The sequence below is a fragment of the Haliotis rufescens genome, unplaced genomic scaffold (genome assembly GCF_023055435.1).
Source record: "Haliotis rufescens isolate VD_foot unplaced genomic scaffold, xgHalRufe1.0.p SCAF_1, whole genome shotgun sequence".
NCBI classification, from domain to species: domain Eukaryota; kingdom Metazoa; phylum Mollusca; class Gastropoda; order Lepetellida; family Haliotidae; genus Haliotis; species Haliotis rufescens.
Window position 1 is genome coordinate 74,730,443 of NW_025963779.1, and position 21,025 is coordinate 74,751,467.

Below are 21,025 nucleotides of genomic sequence, written 5' to 3' on the forward strand. Positions count from 1 at the left end.
GAAAGTATTGATGAGAAACCTTTTTATTACATTAGTTACGAAGTAAGTTCCAAATTGAAATGCAAAGTTTAACCCCGAAATCGGTTTCTCTAGAACTAACATGTTAAAATCAGTAAGCAGACAAGGTCAATGAATAAATATTAAATTATATTGAAACACACAGTCTTACCTAGGATTACAATCAAATAAGGCAGTTTAATCGACACAATTACAGGCAGCAGCAATAAGTAACAGACCGTGAAATTAATGTAAAGTGCGCTAATGAATGTTTGGAATCCTCGTATGTCTAAACACTATCCAAATATAAGATGCAATTTTCGTCACTGAATTTTCTAATGCCAAAAATACCCATCAAAATACTGTTGATACCAACATTTCCTACACAACCACTCACACGACTACATCTGACGCTACACAGCTCGTTACACAGATGCACACACACACATATCTATACAACTACTTTCACAATAGCTGACACATTATTACATAAGTTTTTACCTAACTACTTACACAACTACTTAAAACTGCATACACAACTACTTGCACAGACCGACACATCTATTACACGAACCGAAACAACTAGTTACACAAGCCGAAACAACTACTTACACAACCAACACAACTACTTACACAAACCGATACAACTACTTAAACAACCAACACAACTAGTTACACAAACCGATACAACTACTTACACAACCAACACAACTAGTTACACAAACCGATACAACTACTTACACAACCAACACAACTAGTTACACAAACCGATACAACTACTTACACAACCAACACAACTAGTTACACAAACCGATACAACTACTTACACAACCAACACAACTAGTTACACAAACCGATACAACTACTTACACAACCAACACAACTAGTTACACAAACCGATACAACTACTTACACAACCAACACAACTAGTTACACAAACCGAAACAACTACTTACACAACCAACACAACTAGTTACACAAAACGATACAACTACTTACACAACCAACACAACTAGTTACACAAAGCGATACAACTACTTACACAACCAACACAACTAGTTACACAAACCGATACAACTACTTACACAACCAACACAACTCGTTACACAAACCGATACAACTACTTATACGACCAACACAACTAGTTACACAAACCGATACAACTACTTACACAACCAACACAACTAGTTACACAAGCCGAAACAACTACTTACACAACCAACACAACTAGTTACACAAACCGATACAACTACTTACACAACCAACACAACTAGTTACACAAACCGATACAACTACTTACACTACCAACACAACTAGTTACACAAACGGATACAACTACTTACACAACTAACTCAACTAGTTACACAAACCGATACAACTACTTACACAACCAACACAACTAGTAACACAAATTGATACAACTACTTACACAACCAACACAACTACTTACACAAACCGATACAACTACTTACACAACCAACACAACTAGTTACACAAACCGATACAACTACTTACACAACCAACACAACCAGTTACACAAACCGAAACAACTACTTACACAACCAACACAACTACTTACACAAACCGAAACAACTACTTACACAACCAACACAACTAGTTACACAAACCGATACAACTACTTACACAACCAACAATACTAGTTACACAAACCGATACAACTACTTACACAACCAACACAACTAGTTACACAAACCGATACAACTACTTACACAACCAACACAACTAGTTACACAAACCGAAACAACTACTTACACAACCAACACAACTAGTTACACAAACCGAAACAACTACTTACACAACCAACACAACTAGTTACACAAACCGATACAACTACTTACACAACCAACACAAATCGTTACACGAACCGAAACAACTACTTACACAACCAACACAACTAGTTACAGAAACCGATACAACTACTTACACAAACCAACACAACTAGTTACATAACCAACACAATTACGTACACAAACCGACACATCTATTACACGAGCCGACAGAACTACTTACACAACCAACACAACTAGTTACACAGACCAATACAACTAATTACACTACCAACACAACTACTTACACAAGCCGACACAACTAATTACACAACCAACACAATTACTTGCACAAGCCCACGCAACTACTTACACAATCAACACAACTAGTTACACAAACCGAAAAAACTACTTACACAACAAACACAACTAGTTATTCAAACCGATACAACTACTTACACAACCAACACAACTACTTACACAACCAACACAACTAGTTACACAAACGGATACAACTACTTACACTACCAACACAACTACTTACACAAGCCGACACAACTAGTTACACAACCAACACAACTAGTTAAACAACCCCACGCAACTACTTACACAACCAACACACCTACTTACACAAACCGAAACAACTACTTACACAACCAACACAACTAGTTACACAAACCGATACAACTACTTACACAACCAACACAACTAGTTACACAAACCGATACTACTACTTACACAACCAACACAACTAGAAACACAAACCGATACAACTACTTACACAACCAACACAACTAGTTACACAAACCGATACAACTACTTACACAACCAACACAACTAGTTACACAAACCGAAACAACTACTTACACAACGAACACAACTAGTTACACAAACCGATACAACTACTTACACAACCAACACAACTAGTTACACAAACCGAAACAACTACTTACACAACCAACACAACTAGTTACAGAAACCGATACAACTACTTACACAACCAACACAACTAGTTACACAAACCGAAACAACTACTTACACAACCAACACAACTAGTTACAGAAACCGATACAACTACTTACACAAACCAACACAACTAGTTACATAACCAACACAATTACGTACACAAACCGACACATCTATTACACGAGCCGACAGAACTACTTACACAACCAACACAACTAGTTACACAGACCAATACAACTACTTACACTACCAACACAACTACTTACACAAGCCGACACAACTAGTTACACAACCAACACAATTACTTGCACAAGCCCACGCAACTACTTACACAACCAACACAACTAGTTACACAAACCGAAACAACTACTTACACAACCAACACAACTACTTACACAAACTGATACAACTACTAACACAACCAACACAACTAGTTATACAAAGCGATACAACTACTTACACAACCAACACAACTAGTTACACAAACCGGAACAACTACTAACACAACGAACACAACTACTTACACAAGCCGAAACACCTACTTACACAAGCCAACACAATTACTTACACAAGATCGCACAACTACTTACACAAGCCATCACTACTACTTACACAAGACCGCACAACTACTTACACAAGCCAACACTACTACTTACACAAGACCTCACAACTACTAAAACAAGCCGACACAACTACTTACACAAGTTGACATAACTACTTATACAACCAACACAACTAGTTGTACAAACCGACACAACTACTTACAAAACCGACACAACTATTACACAGGCCGGCACAACTACTAACACAACGAACACAACTACTTACACAAGCCGAAACACCTACTTACACAAGCCAACACAATTACTTACACAAGATCGCACAACTACTTACACAAGCCATCACTACTACTTACACAAGACCGCACAACTACTTACACAAGCCAACACTACTACTTACACAAGACCTCACAACTACTAAAACAAGCCGACACAACTACTTACACAAGTTGACATAACTACTTATACAACCAACACAACTAGTTGTACAAACCGACACAACTACTTACAAAACCGACACAACTATTACACAGGCCGGCACAACTAGTTACACAAGACCACACAACTACTTACACAAGACCGCACACCTACTCGCACAAGCCGGCACAACTACTTACACAAGCCGACACAACTAGTTACACAACCAACACAATTACTTGCACAAGCCAACGCAACTACTTACACAAACCAACACAACTAGTTACATAACCAACACAATTACGTACACAAACCGACACATCTATTACACGAGCCGACACAACTAATTACACAAGCCCACACAACTACTTACACAAGCCGACACAATTACTTACACAAGCCCACACAACTACTTACACAAGCCGACACAACTAGTTACACAACCAACACAATTACGAACACAAGCTCACACAGCTACTTACACAAGCCCACACAACTACGAATACAAGCCGAAACACCTACAACACGTCCCATTTTAATTCTGGAAACCCAAAAGTCCAGAAACTCTACGGTCTTTGCCGAATCTCGGTCAAAGGTATTTACAAAATTAAACATGCTGTTTTCATGGGAACATACCAAGGAAGAAAAATTGGAGAAAAAAATTGTTCAAAAACTCAATATTTACACTATTTAGAAGTGTGGCCCATGGGCGAAGACTGGCCCATGGGTAGGCCCATGGGCGAGAATATGTTCCTTTTCTCAAAACTCGTGTTTCTGTTTCGCAAATACATTAAATGTATTTATTCAAGTATCATGACACAAAATTTAACTCATTTTAACTTAATTCAACTATTTTATGGCGATATTGAAATATTTCGCCCATGGGCGAGAAAAAGGTTTGGCCCATGGGCGAGAATATGTTCCTTTACTTAAAACTCATGTTTTTGTTTCGCAAATACATTAAATATATTTATTCAAGTATCATGACACAAAATTTAACTCATTTTAACTTAATTCAACTATTGTATAGCAATATTGAAATATTTCGCCCATGGGCGAGAAAAAGGTTTGGCCCATGGGCGAGAATATTTTCCTTTGCTCAACAGTTTTAGTTTCGCAAATACATAAAGGTTTTATAAGCATGACACATGATTCAATTCATTTTACCTTAATTCAACTATTAAAATATTTCGCCCATGTTTTCGTCAGTGCCTTTAAATAATTAACTAATTGTGTAAGAGTATATTGTATCATGTGAAATATACTTTACATTATAGCATTACATTACTATTTAAAAAGGGCCTTTGGTTGGATGTTTCCTTTACAGAAGTTTTACAAATTTCACCCTTTTTACATATTGCAACGATACGCCAATTCATTGGCGACATTTTCCAACACATTAAAGTTTAGTTAGTTTCTTTTTCATTTCCCATTTTATGTCTCGTTGAAACACCACACTGGGAAAGTAAGTGACACTAAGTATGCAATATACAGGTACACGTGCGCGTATTTTAATGGCAACAAAAAACGATTCGTCTTTCATTGCATAACGTTTGGCTGAATATCTCACATTCTAACGAAATCTCGAAATAATTATTTAATTATATGCGGTGTCGAACTGATCAATGGGAATTATGTTTACAGGCGATTGAGGAAAACTTGAGTGAATATTATAACACTAAAGCAACTTTTAAATGCATTGCCACTTTTGGTATGAAAATGCTAACAGTTCAGAAAAAACAACAGCCTTCTTATGATAATTCTCATATTCTCATTAGGACGTTGTATCTAATTATAGTGTCGGCCTTATTTACAGGTGATTCTACAATACCTGCTCTCGGTCAATTACGATCTACCACACCACACGTGAATAAACAGTTATGCAGGTGTTGCTGTGGGCAAATATCCAGCCTGAAAATGTATATTTATTTTGTGGATACATGTTTTACAAATTTTCGTTGATATGTGGATATATTAAGCACAAAGACAAAAAAATGTTTATGAAAGATGAATTAGTGCCTTGATATATATATTCAACGAGAAGGAATCTTGTATTTTCTCCGCGATCCTGATGTGTATCATCGTTTAATGGGTCATTCATTAAAAGTATGTTGTGAGGCGATATCAAAGAAGCGGCTCTATTTCACAGTGTCGTCCGTTTCGCGTGAACTACCACCCCACCCTGTCAGTAAGAGTTATGTAATCGGTACACAAATATATTTGATGCGATGTCAGTGTGTTGTATACTGTCGTAGGGTACACATATCTATTGCAAGTTTTAGTACTCATACACTTTCTCTTTTTGTGTTGATATGATTTCTATTTTCGTACATGATATGATTTCATTTTTATTTTTGGCTGCTATGTTTTTAAATGTTCGAGTAGCTGTCTGTCCCTCATAAATTGACATAGTTCTGCCTCGCTATTGCATCTCTTGACTACAGGAGATCTACAGCATATAGCGGATCTAACTGCAATTCTTGTTTTAACCAAGCGGGTTTGACATTACAGTAACTGGATTCAGGTTGATTGCAAGATATGCATACCTCGATGAATTAGTGCCTTGAAATATTCATCGAGATGTGGTCATTCAATAAAAGTATGTTTGGAGGAGATATCAAAGGAGCCGCCCAATATACACAGTGTCGTCCAGTGAACTACCATCCCACCCTGTCAAAAATAGTTATGTAATCGGTACACAAATATATTTGATGCGGTGTCAGTGTGGAAGGAGTTTGAATTACGTCTCAGTTTATTATTGTTTGGAGTTCACATTTTTGGGCATTTCCGATACTAATTGAACAGCGTTCACCTGCACATGTCCACTTTAGTGAGACAGACTGTAACCAAAAATGCAATGAGCCGTAGCTCCTAATCCCTTATAACAACGGTAACAACAACCAGGGTGAGGACACAGTAAGGTTAAACCGTGTCCAAACAGACAATCTCAGGTGGCTAACGCCATATCTCCCATCAAGTCAGCTCTGTTTTTAAACGCATAATTATGTTTTTACATATTGAAATAAAAGGAATTTAAAAAATCATATTTAACAAACCTACACATTACCAAATACAAAACCTTATAACCCTTTCTAGACTTCGTTCCAATTAACCTGGATCATTCAACTCGCTCGCGAAGGTCGTATACGACTTTTAAGTGAATACATCTACAGTGTATCATATATACTCATGATAAGCAATTATTTTCGTTCCTAATTCGAATGAGCACATTCTGAGGCTAAAATCTGCAAAAGGACAGACAAAATATTTCTTTGTACAATGCAAACGATACAAACGTAGCGGCTGATAATAGAGACAATGATTTAATAATCTGCAGACATATGTTAGACTATTTAGGTTGTTGAAGGACACAGTAGGAACCAGAACTGGTACTGAACTTTCTCCAGAGGTGTTTCAGACTGATTACGAGTCAGCAGTCATAAGAGCCATTGCAGAGGTTTTTCCTGATAGTTATGTGAGGGGTTGTCTGTTTCACTATTCACAAGCTTTGTGGCGTCAGGTAGTTGAGAGAGGTCTTTTACGAGAATACACGAACAATCCAGCAATTCAGTCCCATGTTCGACGTGCCGCAGCCCTGCCACTTCTCCCACTTGACCAGGTACAGAATGCATGGGTTGAGGTGATGGAGCAAGGGCCTGGTGATCAACAGATTGGTGATTTTAACGACTATGTCACCAGTAGATGACGACGCTAGATTCCCCTGCCATATTTGGAACCAGCACGACAACACCGGTCCCCGATCCAACAACCATCTGGAAGGGTTCCACTGTGGACTGAAAAAGAGAATGCCCCGATCTCACCCTAACATCTATCAGTTCTTGAAGGAGATCAAGAAGATTGAAAAGGCAGACAGACGCTCCAGGAAACAAATTGATCTTGGAGGATCATGCAGACCCCGAGCTCGTGTTGATCAGCTATTAAACAATGCATGAAGCTTCAAGATTGTCTTGTCTGTTTAACCTTCTTTTGGGTCAGTTCATTATTTTAGAGGTAACACAGCACTTGACTTATGGGCAGTCAGCTGTAAATTTGTTTTGATAACGGTGTAGGCGAAATGAGGACAGGCCATCACCACGCTTGTGCCGAGCCCCATGGTCATAAAACTAATCGGTCCCATAAAAGGAGCAAATAGTTTCGCAGATAGTACTTGCTATGGTTCACTCCCAATTGACAGACGACCTAATCATCAGACAGACCAGTCAAGTGTGACCAGTGTACAATTTCAACTTCAACTTCACTTTATTCTCTAGAGAACCACGCATGGTGGTATTAGAGTACATTTTACATGTCAATCATTATATACAAGCAGTCAAAATGGCGGCGGAATAAAACAATATATTGTAAACAGTGGTAGATATAATAAGCATGTCTATTATCTAAGTTTTGATATTACAGAGAAGATAACATTTATAAACTTTGCTAGGTTTGTTAAAAGAGTGAAATCTGATGATGTAAACAACCGTCTATAAGATGCCATATTTGAAAATTTGGTTAGTTTTGTTGAAATAAATCTTTTTCTATTTTCATCAAAAGCAGGACAACGAAATATATAATGAAACTCGTCTGCAATTGTCGGGGAGTCACACAATTTACAAGTTCTAAATTCCCTTGGAGTATTATACCAACGCCCTGTCTCAATAGGTAAACAATGATTGGATGTTCTAAATTTTAATATTGGGTAGTAAATATATTTGGGCAATAAGATAAAGGAATCAAGTGATGGTAGGGACTTACTTCTATTGCATTCCTCCACACTTGGTAAAAGTGATCTTTTAGTGTAGTTTCTACTTTATTAAGCAGCCATGTTCTGTTAAAATTACCTGGGAACATATAAACATTACTTAGCCCACATGAGTTAAGGGTATTCTCAACAAACTTAAGCCAAGAATAAGAATGATTATTTAACACACTATCTAAAGACATGAAGTTGTACAGTACCGAGGATAACTTGAAGTGAGACAGGGGCGTGTTGAGTTTATACCAATAACTAATAATTCTCTTAGAAACATGGATGCTGATAGGAAATCTTCCAAATTCACCATATAAGAAATAATTCGGTGTGGACATTCTGAGACCAGAGGCTAATTTTAAAAACTTGGTATGTATATTTTCAAGTATATCTATTTTAACATGTCCCAAAAATTCAGAGCCATGTACAGGCGCCGTAAACTTTATATAAACTGTTAGCTTTTATTTTTAATTACTTTTTATCCCATCCATAATGTTATGCATTGTCTTATATATGCACGTAGGTGTGTAGGCGGGTGTGTTTATGTACGTTAGTACACAGTGCCTCTCATTTATATCATCTGTTGTATTTAATGTATGTTCATACTGTATTCAGTACGACACTTGTATGGTTGTATGTGTATATGTATATGTATATATGGACTGAGGTGTGAATGGATGGATATAGGTATGGTTGTATGTGTATATGTATATGTATATATGGACTGAGGTGTGAATGGATGGATATAGGTATGGTTGTATGTGTGTATGTATATATGGATCGATATGTGTATGGATGAATATAGGTATGGATGTATGGTCGTATGTGTGTTAGTATATTTGGATTGAGGTGTGTTTAAACGGACATAGGTATGGATGGACCTGTGTATGTATAATACGGATTGATTTATGTTTGATGAATATAGGTATGTATATAGGTTGGTATGTTAGTATGTATGCTAGTTATACATGTAGGTTAGTATACACGATTGATGTATAAAGTTGTGTGTATATGGACGCATATGTGTATAAATGTATGACATGTATGAGAATGCCGTGAGTGTTTTGTATGAGATTGCTGCGAGTGTTCTGAATGAGATTGTTGTGAGTGTTCTGTATGAAATTGTTGTGAGTGTTCTGAATGAGATTGCTGTGAGTGTTCTGTATGAAACTGCTGTGAGTGTCCTGTATGAGATTGCTGTGAGCGTCCTGTATGCTTACCTGTTTGTATGCTTACCTGTTTGAATGCTTTGAGCGGGATTTTAATGCGGATGTGTGCGTGGGTGTATCGGTGTGAGTGTGGGTGTAGTAATATACAAAGTTGCAACTAATTTTCCCTTTTTTTTTCTTCTTCTTTTTTTAATTTTTAATTTTTTTTTTATTTTTTATTTTATTTTATTTTTTTTTATTTTTTTTAAATTTTTTTTTTTATTATTATTTATTTTATTTTTTTAAATATTTTAAATGTACCATTATGTAATTAGTGTCTCGTAGGCCAACTGGCCGGGTGCTGTTTTTTAATGAAATGTTTATATGTCCATATATTTAGTACTGCAGCATGTGACACTTTAATAAAACAATTTTCTTCTTCTTCTTCTTCTTCTTCATATAACATAATGGGTAAAATCATTAAATCGAATGCTTTAAATACGCAGTCAAGTGGTAAATCATTGTTTCTTGCCATTTTCAGTAACAAAAACATACATTTCTTAGCTTGTGTGGCTAGAACACTTATACCAAATGTCAATTTTCTATTTTTGTGAAAGTTAAAACCTAGATATTTATAATTATCAACTATTTCAATTTCTTCTTTGCCAAAGTAAAGGTTATCTCCCAAAACCCCTACATCCCATTTCCCCTACAACCCAGTTCCCCTACAATTAGTTAAAACAACACACGGCATTTACCTGTCTGGCATTATGAACTCACCTAAAGGAGAGATTAAGGTCTGGAGTAGAGGTAGTAGAAATGAAAGGGGTAGAGCTTTAGGGGATTAGGGGACTTAAAGGAAAGTTAAAAAAAAATAAAAATAATCTAAGTGTAATGAAAGATGCCTGTATGATGAGAAGACAATTTTTAGAAATTACAAAAATAACAATAGGAAGAAACAATTATTACACTGAGAAACTGAGATGAGACGATTTACAGTTGAGATGAAAAATGAACACTTTGTTATAATGTATTATGAATTTTGAAAAATGAACATTTTATTATAATCTATAATTATGAATTTTGAAAAATGAACATTTTATTATAATGTATTATGAATTTTGAATAATATCGTAATCGTAATTAAATATTTATCTCAATCTATTCGAGTTTCTTGGGTTGTTCCATAGTATGAAATAGGTAACAGACTAGGGATTAGCAGTGCCATGGACCGTGAACTTTGTTGTCTTAAGCTGTAGGGGAAATGGGATGTAGGGGTTTTGGGAGGTTACCAAAGTAAAATGATAGCTTGTTTACTCTACACTTACCACTTCCAAAAATAACAATTTTAGTTTTATCACTATTTACAGTAAGTTTCCATTTCTGACAATATACATGAAAATAATCCAGGGACCTGGTTTTACCTCCTAATTACTGTGCTGCCCAATACTGTCATACTGCGGGCAGAATAAGCGGCGCCAACTTGTTGAGTGATACAGATTAACCAGATTATGATTGTGTTTGTAAGTTGCGTTTAATCTGTGTCGGGTTGCAGTTGTTTTATTAGGCAAGACCAGGGGTAGTTTTTTCAATGAAACCTTTTAGCCGTTGAGTTTGTTTTGTATTCATTTCATTAAATACATTGTTAGGTAGAATAATAACACGTTATATGGATTAAACATCTCCCTAACCTGAGTATAATCTCATATGTACTCTAAGTTCCGTACTATATTACTTTGCGGAGACATTGAGTATAATTTTTGAGTTGGCATTGTATGCTGTCTGAATGACTTTACACAAATCCCTGCGTCAATGGACTCGTGAAGATCTTTAACAACCCATTCTTGGCGTAAAAGGGCGACAGCGCTTGTCGTAAGAGGCGACTACCGGGATCGGGTGGTCAGGCTCGCTGACTTGGTTGATGCATGTCATCGTATCCCAATTGCGTGGATCGATGCACATGATTTCAATCACTGGATTGTCTGGTCCTGACTCGATTATTTACAGAAAGCCGTCATACAGCTGAAATATTGCTAAGTGCGGCGTTATACAAGTAACAAACAAACAAAATTTTGAGGAATTCACAACAATCACTATGACGAGGTATGCATATCTTGCAATCAACCTGAATCCAGTTACTGGAATGTCAAACCCGCTTGGTTAAAACAAGAATTGCAGTTAGATCCGCTATATGCTGTAGATCTCCTGTAGTCAAGAGATGCAATAGCGAGGCAGAACTATGTCAATTTATGAGGGACAGACATCTACTCGAACATTTAAAAACATAGCAGCCAAAAATACAAATGAAATCATATCATGTACGAAAATAGAAATCATATCAACACAAAAAGAGAAAGTGTATGAGTACTAAAACTTGCAATAGATATGTGTACCCTACGACAGTATACAACACACTGACATCGCATCAAATATATTTGTGTACCGATTACATAACTCTTACTGACAGGGTGGGGTGGTAGTTCACGCGAAACGGACGACACTGTGAAATAGAGCCGCTTCTTTGATATCGCCTCACAACATACTTTTAATGAATGACCCATTATACGATGATACACATCAGGATCGCGGAGAAAATACAAGATTCCTTCTCGTTGAATATATATATCAAGGCACTAATTCATCTTTCATAAACATTTGTTTGTCTTTGTGCTTAATATATCCACATATCAACGAAAAATTGTAAAACATGTATCCACAAAATAAATATACATTTTCAGGCTGGATATTTGCCCACAGCAACACCTGCATAACTGTTTATTCACGTGTGGTGTGGTAGATCGTAATTGACCGAGAGCAGGTATTGTAGAATCACCTGTAAATAAGACCGACACTATAATTAGATACAACGTCCTAATGAGAATATGAGAATTATCATAAGAAGGCTGTTGTTTTTTCTGAACTGTTAGCATTTTCATACCAAAAGTGGCAATGCATTTAAAAGTTGCTTTAGTGTTATAATATTCACTCAAGTTTTCCTCAATCGCCTGGAAATATAATTCCCATTGGTCAGTTCGACACCGCATATAATTAAATAATTATTTCGAGATTTCGTGATGTATCAACGGACATGAATGGGAAATGAAAAAGAAACTAACTAAACTTTAATGTTGTGGAAAATAACTCCAATGAATTGGAGTACACGCACATGAATTCGTACCATAAACTGTCAAAACGTTTTGAGAGGTAAGGCCGGATTCATTAAAGATCGCTACAATATGTAAAAAATGTGAAATTTGTAGAACTTCTATAAAGGAAACATCCAACCAAATGCCCTTTTTAAATAGTAATGTAATGATATAATATAAAGTATATTTCACATGATACAGTATACTTTGCACACAGTTAGTTGATGCTTTAAAGGGACTGACGAAAACATGGGCGAAATATCTTAATAACGCCGTAAAATAGTTGAATTAAGTTAAAATTTGTTAAATTATGTGACATGAAACTTCTGAGAACTATGTATATGCGACACTAAAACACAAGTTTTGAGCAAAGGGAAATATTCTCGCCCATGCGCCTGCCCATGGGCAAAACCTTTTCTCGCCCATGGGTGAATTATTTCAAAAACGCTATAACATAGTTGAATTAAGTAAAATTGAGTAACATTATGTGCCATGAAAATGGTAAGAACACCTGCATGTATTTGCGAAACAAAAACATAAGTTTTGAGTAAAGGAAAATATTCTCGCCCATGGGCCAAACCTTTTTCTCGCCCATGGGCGAAATATTTCAATATCGCTATAAAATAGTTGAATTAAGTTAAAATGAGTTAAATTTTGTGTCTTGATACTTGAATGAATACATTTAATGTATTTGCGAAACAAAAACATGAGTTTTAAGTAAAGGAACATATTCTCGCCCATGGGCCTGCCCATGGGCCAAACCTTTTTCTCGCCCATGGGCGAAATATTTCAATATCGCTATAAAATAGTTGAATTAAGTTAAAATGAGTTAAATTTTGTGTCTTGATACTTGAATGAATACATTTAATGTATTTGCGAAACAAAAACATGAGTTTTAAGTAAAGGAACATATTCTCGCCCATGGGCCTGCCCATGGGCCAAACCTTTTTCTCGCCCATGGGCGAAATATTTCAATATCGCTATAAAATAGTTAAATTAAGTTAAAATGAGTTACATTTTGTGTCATGATACTTGAATGACTACATTTAATGTATTTGCGAAACAAAAACAAGAGTTTTAAGTAAAGGAACATATTCTCGCCCATGGGCCAAACCTTTTTCACGCCCATGGGCGAAATATTTCAATATCGCTATAAAATAGCTGAATTAAGTTAAAATGAGTTAAATTTTGTGTCATGATACTTGAATGACTACATTTAATGTATTTGCGAAACAAAAACATGAGTTTTGAGTAAAGGAACATATTCCCGCCCATGGGCCTGCCCATGAGTCAGTCTTCGCCAGTCTTAGACCGCACAACTACTGACACAAGACTGCACAACTACTTACACAAGCTCACACAACTACTTACACAAGACCACACAACTCCTTACACTAGACCGCACAACTACTTGCACTAGACCGCACAACGTTTTACACAAGCTCACACAACTACTTACACGAGACCACACAACTCCTAACACTAGACCGCACAACTACTAACACAAGCTCACACAACTACTTACACAAGCTCACACAACTACTTACACAAGACCACACAACTCCTTACACTAGACCGCACAACTACTAACACAAGCCCACACAACGTTTTACACAAGCTCACACAACTACTTACACAAGACCACACAACTCCTAACACTAGACCGCACAACTACTAACACAAGCCCACACAACTACTAACACAAGCTCACACAACTACTTACACAAGCCCACACAACTACTTACACAAGCTCACTCAACTACTTACACAAGACCACACAACTCCTAACACTAGGCCACACAACTACTTACACAAGACTGCACAACTACTTACACAAGCTCACACAACTACTTACACAAGGCCACACAACTACTAACACAAAACCCCACAACTACTTACACAAGCCCACACAACTACTTACACAAGACCGCACAACTACTTACACAAGCCCACACAACTACTTACACAAGCCGAAAATCCTACTTACACAAGCCCACACAACTACTTACACAAGCCCACACAACTACTTACACAAGCCCACACAACTACTTACACAAGCCGAAAATCCTACTTACACAAGCCCACACAACTACTCACACAAGACCGCACAACTCCTTACACAAGCCGACACAACTACTTACACAAGCCGAAAAACCTAATTACACAAGCCCACACAACTACTTACACAAGCCGACACAACTACTTACACAAACCTACATAACTACTTACACAAGCCCACACAACTCCTTACACAAGACCGCACAACTCCTTACACAAGCCCACACAAATACTTACACAAGCCGAAAAACCTAATTACACAAGCCCACACAACTACTTACACAAGCCCACACAACTACTTACACAAGCCCACACAACTACTTACACAAGCCGAAAAACCTAATTACACAAGCCCACACAACTACTTACACAAGCCGACACAACTACTTACACAAGCCCACACAACTACTTACACAAGACTGCACAACTCCTTACACTAGACCGAACAACTACTTACACAAGCCCACACAACTACTTACACAAAACCGCACAACTACTTACACAAGCCCACACAACTACTTACACTAGACCGCACAAATACTTACACAAAACCACACAACTACTTACACAAGCCGACACAACATCTTACACAAACAGTCACAACTATTACACGAGCAGACAGAACTTCAGACACGATCCGACATAACTATTTACACAACTACTAACACAAACCGATACAACCAGTGTCGCGTACAGATGCATTGTTCTTCGCGAACTTTACATCAAATAGTCCACTTGTCACGGTCTTGAAACGTAACATCCACATACGCGGTAGTTGATCAAAGTCCAACATAGGAGCTGTGCGGTACACTTTTCTGAAGAGATATGTTTTTCAATTATGATTTGAAGGCTTGGAGGGAAGAAACAAACGGAAGGTAAAGAATTCCATGACGGTTGTGCTGAGGAGGAATAGGTGATGTGAGGTGAAAGTGGGTTTAACGTCGCTTCCACGATTATTGCACTTTTATAGCGACGTGCATGCACGTGTGTGTGTGTGTGTGTGTGTGTGTGTGTGTGTGTGTGTGTGTGTGTGTGTGTGTGTGTGTGTGTGTGTGTGTGTGTGTGTGTGTGTGTGTGTGTGTGTGTGTGTGTGTGTGTGTGTGTGTGTGTGTGTGTGTGTGTGTGGCTGCTCGTACTAGTCCGGACCGATGCCGATTTATAGTGCTAGCCCACTGAGACACCATGCCACAGTTTAACATGAATACACCACTCAGACACTGTACACTGACTCCGAGCCGACCAGTCCTTGTTTTAGCCCCTTAATGCCGAGCGACAGGCAGGGTAACAACAAGTACCATCTTTTAACGTCTTTTTATAATGACGCGGCCGGGGATCGAACCCCGGACCTTCCGCTCTCCGGGCGGACGCTCTACCACTTAAGCACAGGGACGGTCATTTGGAATAGAACAGTGTACCCGAAAGACTTTAATTTGAAAATTTGAAGTTTGTTAATAGATCTGAGGGTTCGAATGGGTTCGAAAGACTTCTGTCGTAAATCCATCAATCATGAAGCCCTGTTCCATACAGAAGATACTAAATCCTATTTCTAAGATGAAAGTTGCATTATTAGTCACGAATCCCTGCTTTAACGCTAAGTGATGCACTTAGATCCTGTGTCGATCAAGTGTTTCATAAACAGAAAAAAATCGATTTCAATTCTCAAAAGCCAAGCGTTTAACTGGTATTTTTTGCAGATGGTTAGCAACAGTAAACACACGATATTTTATAGATGGCAACTTCGTTATTCTTTATGATGCGACGTTTCGTTATAGATCCTTTTACATTTGTCAAGCAAGGGTGAAGAAAGACAGTTCAGGGTCTAATAGGGATTAACAAAAACAACATAAGGGTATGAGTGAAAGAGATTTACGGGGTATAATTATACAGATGAGAGATGAAAGCTGGTGTGTTCTATACATTTATCAATTCTTTGAAGGCAGACGGGATGAAGTATCCTTGATCCTGTTGATTGACGTCTTGTGTCGGCGGATTTGACCTTCTTCTGCTAGTTTAGTTTTGTGAAGTCATTGACATTGTTTGATAGGATTTGTACATTGTCCATGATCTTCTGATTTGAACAGTTGATGATGTGGTCTGAGATGGCTCACTTTTGGTCTTACTTCTTTTTTTTTACTTTAATTGTTTTTGTTATATCTGTTTTGTGTTCATATTTCTAGATAGAAAAACAGGTCGTTAGTTCGAAAAAACAAGTAATCAGCAGGTTTTAATTGTAGTATTTTCAAGAACGTTTGGCCTTATTCAATTTCGTTCCACACTGATGTACAAAAGTAGCATCCACTAAATCGCCGAGGCTTTTATTCGAAATGAAAACCCCGATAACAATTCTAGTACAGAGTTGGTCCCAAGTACCCAAGGACCGCTTGTCAAAGGAACCGATTAAAATCGGTAGTTAAACATGTAACCTGTCATAGCTCATAAGCCTCGTGGATCAAACTAGGCCGATGTACGTACAGAAATTATACCATAGATGCGCAAAAGATGTCATAATCTGACAAATATTAATCGCCTAAGGCACCGCAATTAGCTGTGCTGAGTTGAGTCTCCTTCGCCCCGATTATGTTTCTAGGTTTGTCAGCACCATACCCGTGCTCGTGGATTTCACCCAAGTGGTTAACGTCAGAGACCTGCATCACTTCGGACTTTTCTCCCACATTATGCTGACACGTCGTGATATAAATGGAATACTGTTCAAACTGGGGTTAAACCCAACTCATTCACTTACTCATTAATATTAGTGCGTCTCACTGCAGATGTTCCCGAGCCCGTGTGAAGCTCGCCCCTGTACAGAGGGCCACGTCTGTGTTCACCTGGAGTCGGGGAACAACTTCATGTGTGTCTCCGGTGAGTCGGTGTTAGGACTCATTTGTGGACATTAATAGCAAACTTGTATGATCTTATTTGTGGTGCACTCTAGTCTGTGATAGTAGACTACCAACCACGATGCTACGTATAATTTAGGATTTTGCATATGTTTTCTATTGATTCCGTGTGACGTAAACAACGGACCCTGTTCTCGAACACCTCGAGAAAAATCAAATACATTGCCATGTGACAATTGAAACAACGAATATTAACAAAAATGATAATTAAATGTGCATCATGGCGTACATTTGGACGCATGCATAGTAAAACAAAGGATTCGTCCAATGCCATCTCTGATTATGGTGATGATGTTTATGATTTAAGAGTATAACGATGAGTACAATAGTTACACAATCAGACTCCCATTGTTGCATACAGTTGACAGAATCGTTGAATCTTCTGTATAGAGTTGGAAGCGTTTGCTTCATTATGAGATTCAAAACAATTCAGCATTTTGTCTGTCTTATTATGTTGAGCCTGATAGTACTGACCCAGGTATAAAATATAGTAACGATGACAACATTCCCAGGACCAGATTGCGGTCGACCTCCACCACGACGTACTTTGACAGTGTCAGACACGAGCGTAGCCTCCTTGGGAGCAGCGTCTGTGTACACGTGCATGACGGGCTACAACACAGCCGGGGGCAGCGGGGTCGTTGTGTGTCAGAACACTGGACAGTGGTCATCTCCAACACTAAAGTGTGCAGGTAAACACCACTACAGTGTACAGGTAAACACCACTACAGTGTACAGGTAAACACCACTACAGTGTACAGGCAAACACCACTACAGTGTACAGGTAAACATCACTACAATGTACAGGTAAACATCTATATAGTGTACAGTAAAGATCACTACAATGTACAGGTAAACACCACTACAGTGTACAGGCAAACACCACTACAGTGTACAGGTAAACACCACTACAGTGTACAGATAAACACCACTACAGTGTACAGGTAAACATCACTACAGTGTACAGGTAAACATCACTACAGTGTACAGGTAAACATCTATAAAGTGTACAGTAAAGATCACTACAATGTACAGGTAAACACCACTACAGTGTACAGGCAAACACCACTACAGTGTACAGGTAAACACCACTACAGTGTACAGGCAAACACCACTACAGTGTACAGGTAAACATCACTACAGTGTACAGGTAAACATCACTACAGTGTACAGGTAAACATCTATAAAGTGTACAGGAAAGATCACTACAGTGTACAGGTAAACATCACTACAATGTACAGGTAAACATCTATATAGTGTACAGTAAAGATCACTACAGTGTACAGGTAAACACCACTACAGTGTACAGGCAAACACCACTACAGTGTACAGGTAAACACCACTACAGTGTACAGATAAACACCACTACAGTGTACAGGCAAACACCACTACAGTGTACAGGTAAACATCACTACAATGTACAGGTAAACATCTTTATAGTGTACAGTAAAGATCACTACAGTGTACAGGTAAACACCACTACAGTGTACAGGCAAACACCACTACAGTGTACAGGTAAACACCACTACAGTGTACAGATAAACACCACTACAGTGTACAGGCAAACACCACTACAGTGTACAGGTAAACACCACTACAGTGTACAGATAAACACCACTACAGTGTACAGGCAAACACCACTACAGTGTACAGGTAAACATCACTACAGTGTACAGGTAAACATCACTACAGTGTACAGGTAAACATCTATAAAGTGTACAGGAAAGATCACTACAGTGTACAGGTAAACATCACTACAGTGTACAGGTAAACATCTTTATAGTGTACAGTAAAGATCACTATAGTTTACAGGTAAACATCACTACAGTGTACAGGTAAACATCACTACAGTGTAAGTAAACACCACTGCAGTGTCCATGTAAATATAAAAAGTCTTCAGTTTTGTAAGTTTTTAGTAACACTAAGATTGAAAATACCACATGTAACAAGTAAATAAAACAAACTAGATACATAAACATCACTACATAACAGAAAACAAATTCGTTGTACGTTGTTGCATTGGAGTAGGTTCGTTGTTGCAGGGGGTCAGGAGGGCCGATTGGCCCCCGGTCCCCTCACCCCCATTGTTTGTTGCAGTGAACTTTAAGAGATTATACTTTCCTTCGAATATATCCAAGAAGAATCAAAGTGTATTTATTTATGAGAATCGCCAATAATTTCATATAAAAGTTCGTTTGTTTTCAATACCGCGTCTGTAAAAGACTGGAAGCGAAGGTGCAGCGTGCTTTGAGACAAAATGACGACTTCGAACTATAAATCATTCATGATGCCAACACTGTAAACTGAGTAAGGAATATCAATACTTTCATTGTATGCCATAGTTAAGCATGACAACCAGCTGTATACAGTATACAACCAATGTGGGCCGTTATCCGACTGAAGCATATGGAATTTGTCTCAAACTATTCCGATAAACGTTAATTAAGGTTTAAAAAGAAAGGTTTAATTGCGAATTGAAAAGATGTTTATTTTATTTAATGTAGATACAAACATATGGAGCCAGGATCAATTTTATTCAGATTAGTGGAATATAAACATGTTTTCGATAACAAAAATCAAATACTGATATTGCATATAGCACAACATGTTTCTATACGATGAAATCATTTATATAGCTAACTTGTCTAGAAATAATGCTACCGGGTGCCATCAGTGGAACAGGATACGCTCACCTTTTCGCGAACACCTGGTATCATGTACTATTTGATAGTGAGTCATAAAAACATGCTCATGATATAGACGGTATTGTACAATCGACTCTGCTAGAGATGTCTGTTGGATATGGAAAGGGTTATGTCCCTTTATTTACAGATACAGTGACATCTATCTTCAGAGGTTCAGGTCAATTTGTCAAAAATGAAAGCAAATGCCATCTGATGTTTACTGAGAAAATAATATGTGACATGCTGGACTTTCTCATTGATACGGCATTGGTAAGACATTTAGGCAAGCGGCACGTACACCAATGTGCACCAATTGTACTCCTCCGATTGCTGATCTGTTTCAATATGCATATGAAAAGGACTTCTGCTCGGATCGGCAAAGTCAAAACAAGGCCATTTGGCCAAAACGTTGGCCAAAATTGACAGCCCAGCGTGACATGGATGACATTTTTCGTCCGATTGTCTAAGCATTTCGACAACAGCTGCCACGTGGTGTCCTTTATCAACATGACAAGGCCAGACCCCATACAGCCCGAATAGTACGGAACTTGACGTCATCAGACGACTGACTTTTCCTGTGGGGCTGAGTTTTTGCGTGTTTTAAAGCAGGGG

The 21,025-nt window shown here is 37.9% G+C and overlaps 1 protein-coding gene across 1 annotated transcript in view; it reads left to right on the forward strand.

Annotated features, from left to right (window-relative positions):
* LOC124146800 (P-selectin-like) overlaps positions 1 to 21,025 on the forward strand; it is a 29,730-nt gene that overhangs the window by 410 nt on the left and 8,295 nt on the right. Inside the window, exons 2-3 of the mRNA XM_046517257.2 lie at positions 17,601 to 17,691; positions 18,242 to 18,421. Coding sequence (XP_046373213.2) covers positions 17,601 to 17,691; positions 18,242 to 18,421 — 271 coding nt within the window. The remainder of the gene's footprint in view (positions 1 to 17,600; positions 17,692 to 18,241; positions 18,422 to 21,025) is intronic.